The sequence below is a fragment of the Euphorbia lathyris genome, chromosome 2, assembly GCF_963576675.1.
Source record: "Euphorbia lathyris chromosome 2, ddEupLath1.1, whole genome shotgun sequence".
Classification (NCBI taxonomy): Eukaryota; Viridiplantae; Streptophyta; class Magnoliopsida; order Malpighiales; family Euphorbiaceae; genus Euphorbia; species Euphorbia lathyris.
This window is the reverse complement of record NC_088911.1, coordinates 78,877,656-78,889,040: the sequence shown is the minus strand read 5'-3', so window position 1 is coordinate 78,889,040 and position 11,385 is coordinate 78,877,656. Positions and strand designations below refer to the sequence as shown.

Sequence of the window (11,385 nt, the reverse complement as noted above, 5' to 3'; positions counted from 1 at the left end):
TTTACCCAGTTCACCACTCAATATGAATGACTACGTCTGGGGACACTACCAAGCCAGGATATTTACTATAATGAATGAGATGCGGATTACAGAGAAAGAGGTTACATTTATACTCCTGAAACCCTAACCGTCTGAATTGGGCCTATATATATTAGTCTCCATAAGCCCAACAGACACTGCTAGGAGTCTATCCGTACAAATTTTATATTCGAAACTTTTGTACTAATTTTATATTCAAAACTCTTGTACTAATTTTATATATTCTAATTGATAATTATCGGTGTTAATCCTTCTATTTTAACTTGACAAATTAAAGTTACTCAAAATATTTACTAATAGAATTTAAAATAATCAACTATTCTTATTGATCTATTTTGGTCTCTAAGATAATAATTTTAAACTGATTAAATTATTTTGGACTGATTATACCTTTCAATTCGTATCGCTGCTAAAGGCCCAATAATACTAATTTCATCTTCAAATTGTTAAGAATTTTCTCAATCTATAAGGATTTTACTTTAAAAAGTTTAACAATTATCTAACACTAAGACTGAAACCTCTAAATGATTGTCTATTTTATGTGTAACTGTCTAACTAGATTCTAATAAAAAGAAAATAATATTACCTCTTATAGACAGTTAAAATAGGTTGTCGAGTGCATCAAATGTTGCACCTCTAATCAAGCCATATGAGATTCTCGCTCTTGTTCGACCAAACTATCGCTCTTGTTCCAACGAACTCAATGAAAACCATTTTCATCTTATTTCCAATCTCTGCATATGAACTCAATGGAACAATTGTATTTTCATCCAAAATTTCCTCTTGAATATCTTTTCCCTTTTCTTTTTCATCGCCCTAAATTTGAATTTGAGTTGCATTTATAATGCATTTGTTCACATATGTCAACTTATGGTGCCATATATATGCACATGGAAAATTACAAATAAATTGTAACTTAGATGTAGGACACATATTTTACCATTAAATATATGCTTGACACATTTTGATCTTCTTGTTTTCTATAATGACACATTGTTACTAAGAATTACAATATAATTTATCAGAGGAGTAGGAGAAAGGTGTACAAGGCGCTCTCCCGCACAGGGCCCCAAATTTAAGAAGGCCTAATTTTTTTATTATACAAATCTAAATAAATTTATTGTTATTAATTATTACGTGTAAAATTAAGTGAATGTTAATTTATCCAGAAAATTAAAGCTCTAAGAATCTTAAGAGGCCCAATTTATTATTATTATTATTATTATCATGCAATATCTAATTTAATTATTTTTATTATATTTATTTTGTTAAAAATCAAGTTAAAAGTATTTTGGTGTTTCATTTTGTAGAAATATTATATGAAAATATTATTTTTTTTAATGAACATGATCCATTTTTTTTCATTTAGCATAGGGACCTGAAAATGTTTAAGACGGCCCTGTAATTTATATGCATAATATGGCTTTATTTTTATCTTTTTAAATTAAAAAAATAACATCATATATCATCCTAAAATGGCAATGTAGTCCATTAACTATCTTTCTATTATTTCTTTACAAAGGTAATGTAGTTAATTATTTTGAATAGATCATTTTACTTGTAGTTTTTTTTTTCTAAAAACTTCGGTAAACTTTAATTTACACATAAAATTATTAAATCAATCTCATTAATATACTTAAATTCCTAACTATTTAACATTATCTATTTCAAAAAATAAATACTAAAAATTTTAGACACGGACGTGATATATTGTTTGGTCTTTTCCATGAGCCGGGAAAATTAAGGCGGAATATGGAGGCTTGGGTGAAGCATCACATGAATAGGCTGTTGAATTCTTATGGTGATGTAGGATTATCAAAGTATAATCTGAATTCTTCCATATCAGTATATATATAGATACAAATTTCAGCTTTAAAATAAGAGAAATTTACAAAACTAGGCTTTTGTGGAGGTCTATTTATGTTTATAGACCTATTTCAACATATGCTACCAAACTAGACACTTTCAACCCTTATACCTAAAATATCTTTAAACTCTTTAACTTTCTATCTCCACAACTTCTCAAACCGTTGAATTCTGCAAGAATTTCTCCAACTTTCAACCTGTATACCCATATGTTAAGCTAATTTCGGTGGGGGGGTAACTTCGACTTTAGCCATCTATAACTCATATAATGGATTTGAGCTAGAGAAAGTAAGGATTTTTTTATTGTTCGTAAATTATCATTTTGGCTCGCATTTTATGAAATGAGAACCCATTTGGAAAAAAAAAGTTTCACTAGTACAGAAATGGCCTATGGCCACGATCGTTTATCGTCATTAGCCACGGTTGTTCGACCGTGGCCAAAAGGGGGCGTGGCAAATGCTTGGCGTCTTTAGCCACGGTTGTTCGACCGTGGCCAAAGAGGCATTAGAGTCGGTTTTTACATACAACCGACTCTAATGCCCTATGTTTCAGCCACGGTTGTTACGAAAAACCATGGCTAAAAGGGTCTTTAGCTACGATCTTTCGTAACAACCGACTCTAATGCTCTGATCATTAGAGTCGGTTGTAGAAGAACCGTGGCTAATGATAAGAGCATTGGAGTCGGTTGTTGTAACAACCGACTCCAATTGGCTAATGTCAATTATATTATAATCGGTTCCTGCTCAATTTTTTTGTATTACTGTAATTAACGGTAAACGATATTTGTTATCCTCAGTCGTTTACCGTAATCGAAACTAATCCTAATGTATTACTAAAATTAAATGCAAAATAAATAAAAATGTACACAAATATAGGGTAATTAATTATCCTGTTATATATATACAATCTTTGATTCAATATTCACAAATTCTATATTACTGCAAACACACACACACACACAAAACTGAGATATACTCATTACTACTCTATCATACTACTCTTTGCAACAGGATGTTAAACATAACTAGGCCTAATCAAAATAAATGTCAATGAGCTTCAAAAGTTGATCAATAATCAAAATCCTGCCAGAACACCTTATGACGATGATAAGGGACATGAGCCATTTACAGAATAGCTTGTATTGAGAAAAGGCGCATTCCTAATAAGAAAAGCATCATAGCTAGTATAGCTAGTGGAAGTGAATTAGCATGTCCTAACCATATGCATAATACTCCTCCCATTGATAAAACCCAAAGTCTTCCTCTCATTCCAAAGTATCTTGCTGCTAAATCAGATGAATATCCTTCGAACGGCCGAGCTAGAAGGTTTGTCATTCCAAATGTTGTTGCTATCATTCCTGCTGTCTGTAGCTTCATGTTAACCTGCACATTGATTTCATGAACACCTTGTAATTTATATGTCTTAATTAATCTTATATATTCAATCATCAAACTAAGTGCTAATTATAAAGTACCTGTCAAAGAAATATTCTGCAATCACATTATGCTCAACACCCATAGAGTATCCATACAGAAGCACAAAGATCCATGTTCTATAGTTTGTAATCGCATACCACATAATCTGAAACATATATATATATATAAATTAAGTATTTTGATTGATAATTATCATAATTGAAGACCATTAAAATTATAAAAGTACCTTGGAGAATGGATCTTTAGCAACATCACCCTTCTTCTGGAGAGAACCAAGATTTCCATGAGGCAAGTCTTGGCCTAGAGTCAAGACCAAAATACCCATTATGACATGAAGAGAACCAGGGATGAAAAAAGCAATCCTCCAAGCAGTAAAAGGAGTATCACCAGCTCTCTGAATCAAGTTATACACAAATGGCATTATCAGCTGAGTTGCACCTCCGCCCATGTTTCCCCATCTGATCGTCGTTACATTAACAAGTCCTATAATTTGAGTATTAAACATATTACTCATCCAGTACTGGCATGACATAAATGTTGCAAGCAAAAATCCAATCATAATTCGAACGGCTGTGTAACCACTAGCATCCGCAACAAAAGACATATAAAACACAGTAGGTGCAGACAACATTATAAGAAAAGCACATCCATATCTTGGGCCTAATAGATCACAAATAGCACCCATTATAAGCCTGGAAAATATACTACCAGACACAGATGCAACACCAGCATTACCAATGTCACTCTTCGTAAGATTAAGATTGTCTCGGATAATAAGAATAAGAGGAGCACCAGCAAAAGTTGAAACGAAATAAGTGAAAAAAGATATCCAAGAAAGCTGAAAAGTTCTCATATGAGGATTAGCTAATGAAAAGAGTTTGAAAACTTTAGCTTTATCGTGCCAGAACACTTTATAGATTTATTTTGTACCATCTCAAGAGCCATTTACAAGCATGCATTTTCACTTCACACTTCTTTTCCCTTATAGGAATTCTTTTTCATTCTTTCTTCTTCTTGCAAAAGTTTAGTCTGGGTAAGACTCGCCCATCATTATCACAATCACAATCATTATCACAATCCACCACTGAGACTAAGCAATAAGGTCTATTCAACCATATTTACTAACTATAATAACAACTACTTCCTCGCCTCTTTTCTCCTTTATTTTCTTATTTGCAGATTACATAGAGATCTAGAGCACTAGTCGTTATTTAAGACAACAAATCACTCAGGGAAACAATATTTCCAATTGATGAGTAAAACAATACTTCAGATTGTAAAATAATAGCATGCTCAAAATTGAAAATCTACAGAAACACTTCAGAAATAAGAGAATAAACCTTACCTCAACGCTGGCGAGCAGACCTCCAGGAAGCCGCGACGAAGAAGGCGGTCTGCCTGGGCGAGAAGGAGTAAATGACGCCAAATTGTGGATTCGACTGGAACTCAAGCAGCAGCGATCAGAGGACGGCGGCGCTGAAGGAACGATGCGGCTGTGAATGGCGGTTGGTCATGGCTACTGTGTGCAAAAATAAGCCCCGAACCCTAAATATCCAAATTTATATTTAAGTCTTCTTTATCACAAAATTACCCCTCCATCTATATTTTATTCAATTTGGCTCTAATAGTCTTAAATTGCCCAAATTAAATCATTCCTATCAATTTCGGCCAAACTTCAATCTTTTTTTTTTTTTTTTGTGAAACGAAACTTCAATCATTTCTTTTAGTTACTACATTAGTTAAGGGTTAAGGTGTAAAATACTCCTAATATTTTAGGTAAGGAGCAATTTTACCCCTAACGTCTAAAATGGTATAATTTTACCTTTAACGTTGATAAATTGTGTCAATTGCAGACACTATTATGAAACATATATTTTTGTTCCTTATTCCGCACCAATTGCATAACAATTCGTTCTAAAAAATGATTTCATGTTTTTTATAATTTAATAATAGAATTTGAGATAATATTTATAAATTCGGTGATTTTTTTTTGTCTAATTCGTACAAAAAGAGAGTATATTTTTTTTTTGTTTTTTTCACATCCCAATATATGTTTGTGATTTGTTACTAATAAAATGACGCACGAGTGAAGTATAGATGAAAAGATTCATTACCGAGAAGACAGTTTAATGAATTATTTCTCAAATTGACCCAATTTATCAACATTAGGGGTAAAATTGTTCTTGACTTCCAATATTAAGATAAAATTGCACTATTTTAGACGTTAGGGGTAATTTTTGAACCTTAATCCATTAGTTAAATCATTTTATTTCCATTAGTTTAGATTATTTTCTTACTTAATTGACTTAAGTTAATTAACTCAAATTTTTATATATTTCATTTTAAATATCTTAAGTTTGTTCTCTTGAAAAATAAATGCCACTATAGTTTATAAAGCGTCAAACTATATAAAAAGCTTTCAATAATACATCAACTATTGAATATAATTTTAATTATATATTTAAACTAAATTTTGAAAATTCTTTATTTTTTTCGATAGGCAAAGGAAAGAAAAAATAAAAAAAAACCAGAAAAAATTAACCCGGGATTAACCTGGAAAAGCTAATTCCGAGTTAATTTTTTTATATAATTTAAGTTATAAAATTCATAAATTATTAAATAAGCTAGTTAAATAAATTAATTAGATTAGATAAATGAATATTTAATTATATTTAATATTAAATTAATATTATTTGCTACGGTTCTGTTAGGAACCGTGACAAATAACGTTATTTGCCACGGTTTCATAACAACTGTGACAAATAGGGTACTTTTTGCCATGGTTTTATGAAATCGTGGCAAATAACAGCTTATTTGTCACGGTCCCTGTAGGAACCGTGGCAAATAAGTTGTTATTTGCCACGATTCTTTGTAGGACCGTAGTAAATAACATTATCTGCCACGGTTTCTTATAGGACCATGGTAAATAATATTATTTGCCACGGTTCCTAACAGAACCGTAGCTAATAAGGCGTGGCCGTAGGCTATTTCTGTACTAGTGTTTCTCATTTTATGAAAAGAAAAACAGGACCAAATGGATTATGTGACGCATCAATTGGAATTGATATTGTGCTTACTTGAGGAATCGAATGAATATCTCCCAGCAATGTAGCAATGTATGACATACATATCCAGAAATCCAAAATGAGAAAGAAAATCCGATCAAAACTCAGATCGAAAAATGAAAGATAAAAAAACACAAAACCTTCAAATCTTCAAAAAAAAATTGTGGAAATATACACATGATACGATAATAGAAACAGACAATGAAGAAGATCAAATGATGTTGATTATTGATTGAACATACATCATAATTCTTCACCGCTAAAGACTAATTACATTGCAATGTAAAATAAATTAGAGAAGTAAACAGATATGGACTGAAAGTCTGTGTTTTATTGAACTTCAAAGACTGGTTATTTATAGCCTTTACAAAACAGAAAAGAGAGAAGTTAGCAACCCACGTGATTTGCTAACAGTAAAATAAATTTAAAATCTACTCAACTGCATTATCGTTTAGAATAGGACAACTCTAAGACTAAGCAAGTTTATTTAAACTGAAACTCCTAAAAAACAGGACATTAAACTTATCAAACCCTCCCTTAAACTAAACAATACTACTTAGTTTACTTCTGGTATTTCGCAGACTCCTAGCAAGCTTCTAAGTCTCTGAAACTGCTCCAATTTGAGAGGCTTTGTCAGAATATCTGCTAACTGACCTTGTGACCTGCAATGCACTAGCTGAACAACATTTTGTTTTGATAAATCACGTAGAAAGTGATAACGCACGTGAATGTGTTTGCTTCTCCCATGTAAAACCAAGTTTCTTGAAAGCTTGATTGTTGAACTATTGTCGCAGAAGATTGTTGTACATCCATTGCCTTTGTTGCCAAGTATTTCAAGAACTCTCTTCATCCAAATTGCTTGAAAAACAGCAGCAGCAGCTATGTATTCGGCTTCGGTAGAGGATAAAGCAACAATTGGTTGTTTTCTAGAAGACCATGCCACTGCCCAGAGCTTATTAGGAATGCATATCCTGAAGTAGACCATCTATCATCCACACAACCAGCAAAGTCGCTATCTATAAATGCAAACATGTCTTCACTACTCTTTTTCTTGTACAAGATGCCATATCTCATGGTTCCCTTGACATACCTCAACACTCTTTTGGCTGCCATCAAATGAGATTCAGTAGGTTGTGCCATGTACCTACTAATAAGACTCACTACATACATTAAATCCGGACGTGTAATAGTCAAATACATTAGACTGCCAACCAAATGCCTATAGTAGATGCCATCAACTTCAGCTCGTTGCTCAATTTTGAATCCTGGAACTATTGGATTCAAAACTTCATTACAATCCTCCATACCGAATCCGTTAAGCACATCTCTTGCATATTTCTTTTGACACACAAGAATCCCATCCTCTAACTATTGCACTTCTAGCCCAAGAAAATATTTCATTTTTCCTAAATCTGACATTTCAAACTCCTTCATTATGGAACTTTTGAATTCTTTTATCATTAGCTCATCACTTCCAGTAAAAATCAAATCGTCAACGTATAATCTAACAATTAAAATTTTACCTTCACCATTTAATTTCACAAAGAGAGTCCGTTCACTGTGACATTTTTGAAATCCCTCCCTTGAGAAGTAGCTCTCGATTCGACTTTACCAAGCATGAGGAGCTTGCTTCATTCCGTATAGAGCTTTTTGTAATTTGTAGACTTTGTGGGGCTGCTCCTTTTTCTTGAATCCTTTAGGCTGTTCAACATAGACATCTTCCACCAATTCTCCATGTAAAAATGTTGATTTGACATCTAGTTGATAGATTTTCCAAGCTTTTGCAGCAGATAAAGCAAGAATGATTCAGATCGTATCCATTCTAGCTACTGGAGCAAAAACTTCAAAATAATCAATTCCATATTCCTGCACATATCCTTTTGCAATGATAGGGCTTTGAACTTGTCAATTTCACCATGTTCATTCATCTTGGTCTTATAGACCTATTTGACTCCAATTTTCTTTGCTCTTGTAGGAAGATTCATAAGTGTCCAAGTCCCATTTTTCTCAATGGACTTGATTTCAGTCTCCATAGTTTGCCTTTATTCACCATGTTTTATTGCTTCCTCAAAGCTCACGGGATCTTTATTTACACAAAAAACATGGTAAGAAAAATTAATGGTGTCCTCTTCCTCTGAAAATCGTTCACCACTTTCATAGTCATTCAACCAGCTTGGTGGCCTTCTTGTTCGTGCTACCACAACTGTTGATTCTTCATTATTGCTTACTTCTCCTGTCTCCATTTCTTCTTCTTCTTCTTGATCATTTCCAACTTCAGCATCTTCATAATCATTATCACTTTCAAACGTTTATTCTTCACTTCCTTCCCATTCTAAACTTGCAGCAATATCTGATTCATGCTTTCTATCACAATCCCACTTCTTTCTTTCTTCAAAAACAACGTCTCGGCTGGTTGTTATTTTCTTGGTTATAGGATCATATATCTTATAACCTTTTGATTCATCACTGATTGCCAAGAACACTCCACTTTTACTTTTGTCTTCTAATTTTGTTCTCAATGCATCTGGTACATGTTTGTGGCACACACACCCAAAAACTTTAATATGATCTATAGATGGCTTCACTCCACTCCAAGCTTCTTCTGGTGTTGTTTTCTTTAAAGCAATTGTCGGACATCGATTGAGCACATAGACTGCCTATTTTACTGCTTGAGGCCAAAACGACTCTGGAATCTCTTTTTCAGAAAGTATGCTTCTTACTGAATTCATCACTGTGCGATTCTTTCTCTCTGCAACATCGTTCTACTGTGGAGTGTATGTCGTTGTCAGTTGCCTTTTGATTCCATTTTCTCTGCAAAAGTTGTTGAACTCAGTAGAAGTGAACTCTCCTCCTTTGTCTGTTCGTAGTCCTTTGATAACTAGACCAGTTTCTTTCTCAATAAAAATCTTAAACATTTTAAATGCATCAAATGTTTCTGGTTTATCATTAAGAAAATAAGACCAAGCTCTTCGACTATAATCATCAATTAAACACAACACATATTTTTTTCCATTATTTAAGGTAGGGGAGATAGGACCACATAAATCAGCATGGATGAGTTCTAACCTTTGAGTTGCTCTCCACAAGCTTTTCTTTGGGATAGGTTCACGATGTTGTTTACCTTTCAGGCAATCAACGCACACTTCTTTCGAAATTGTTAATTGAGGAAGTCCATGTACCAAATTGTTGCGTTTTAGAGCTTGGAGAGTTGTGTTGCTGATGTGACCAATCCGGCAATGCCAGAGTTGAGTCAGATTTTGTGGTTCAGTGCTGAAGCAAATTTCTTCCCTTATTTGATCAGGGGATGATAGCCTTTTAGTTACTAAGACGAACATCCGATTTTCAGTTATCTTAGTTTGAATGATAAGGTCCTTTGTTGGATGATAGATTTTGCACCTTCCTGACCCTATAAAAATGTTGAGACCTTTCTCTTGAAGTTGGCCCAAGCTCAGAAGATTGTTTCGAAGCTCAGGTATGAAATAAACATCATTTACAATACAAGTAAGACCATCTACCTTCATTCTAATACTCCCTTTTCCAAATATCTGCATTCGTGTGTTGTTCTCGAGTTTCACTGTGGTTCTGAAATCATCATTCAATTCACAAAACATGGTTTTGTTGCTGCACATATGGTTACTACAACCCGAATCCAAAAACCAAATGTCTTCTTTTTGGTCACCAATTTCACCAACATAAGCCATTAGTGGCATTTCATCCTCCCCTTTTAGCTCGACATAATTTGCTCACTTCTCCAAAGTGGGACATTCATATTGAAAATGACCAAATTGATGACAACGATAACATTCCACTGCGGTTTTGTTAAAGGGTGATCTTCCTCTTCCTCGACCTCTGTCTCTGAAACTTCTTCATGCACCTCTACCTCTTCCACCCTCTGTTGAAACACCTTTCCACAAGATTTTGATTTGACAAAATTAATTAAGTAAAAGTAAATATTCTACAACACACTAAGTTTAAATGCTTTGGCTTATTGTTACTAATGTGTTTGTTCAATGTTGAGTTTATAATTTATCATAAGACATAAAGATCATAAGGCTCAAGCCCTATATGGAAGTCAAGGCCCAAGTCAAACAAACCCAAGATCACTCAGCCCGCGTGTCTTCAAAACGTTGCCGTTGAAGTAATGAGACGCATGCTGAGTAAAGAAGGATCGAGAAGATCCACGTAGACAACTTCGGTATGAAGCTGCTGAGCTGTCTCGACAAAACGTACAAGACAACTGATGACCATAAGACAGCTTCTAGACAAAGTATTTCCTCCTTAAGTAAAAACCAGAAGACAGAGCAAGCTGTCTGGTTGACATTACCCAAAATGGAGGAACATACTGTCACACTGACCGAAGAACAGAAGACGCTGGAATCTGATTGGCTAAAGAGAACTGCTGGCAGACTCAGTGAAAACGACTTGTAGCCATTTCCCTCCAACGGTTATTTCGAAATTCGAAATAACCAGAAGCTCTCATAGCTCTCTATAAATAGAGCATTCAGAATCCACATTCCACCGAGAACTTTGAGCAAAAAGCCTTTACGCTGACCAAACGTATACAAAAGTTCTCCATCAGAAGCAAAGCAAAATTCTTACACTACAAAGTCTATTCATTTGTGTAAAAGTCTAGAGTGATTGTTTTTCAATCATCTAAGGTGTTCTAGCAATTGTTGTTTAGGACAAAATCTTTATCATTTCTAGAAGTAGAAAGGAGAGGCTGAGTACTCGGTTTTAAGTACTCAGCGGAGAGATTAGGATTGAGTAGAAGTATAGAGGAAGGTACTCTTGTCATACTCAATTGCTGATATTGTAAAAGGTTTGAGGCTCTACCTTTAAAGAGCTCAGTAGAGGATTTGAAATCTCGGAAGTGTTCCGGGGACAGGACGTAGGCTTAGAAGAAGCCGAACCTGGATAAATCTGCTGAGTGAAGTATTTCTAAACCTTAACTCCTTATTTACACTGCTTGCTTAAAACAA

General features: G+C 34.0%; 1 protein-coding gene across 2 annotated transcripts; it reads right to left on the bottom strand.

The window, feature by feature from the left end:
• Positions 1-2,777: 2,777 nt before the first annotated feature.
• LOC136218688 (high-affinity nitrate transporter 2.1-like) lies at positions 2,778-4,991 on the bottom strand. 2 transcript variants are annotated; one of them, XM_066005739.1, is made up of 5 exons: positions 4,687-4,991; positions 3,729-3,824; positions 3,568-3,641; positions 3,380-3,486; positions 2,778-3,287 (listed from the first exon to the last, which is right to left on the bottom strand). In XM_066005739.1, the coding sequence occupies exons 2-5, from the start codon at positions 3,787-3,789 to the stop codon at positions 3,278-3,280; spliced, it is 252 nt and encodes an 83-aa protein (XP_065861811.1). In that variant the 5' UTR covers positions 3,790-3,824; positions 4,687-4,991; the 3' UTR covers positions 2,778-3,277. The 2 variants fall into 2 exon arrangements, with proteins under 2 accessions (XP_065861811.1, XP_065861810.1); XM_066005738.1 differs by having other exon boundaries at positions 3,568-3,824; positions 4,687-4,955.
• Between the last annotated feature and the right edge of the window lie 6,394 nt (positions 4,992-11,385).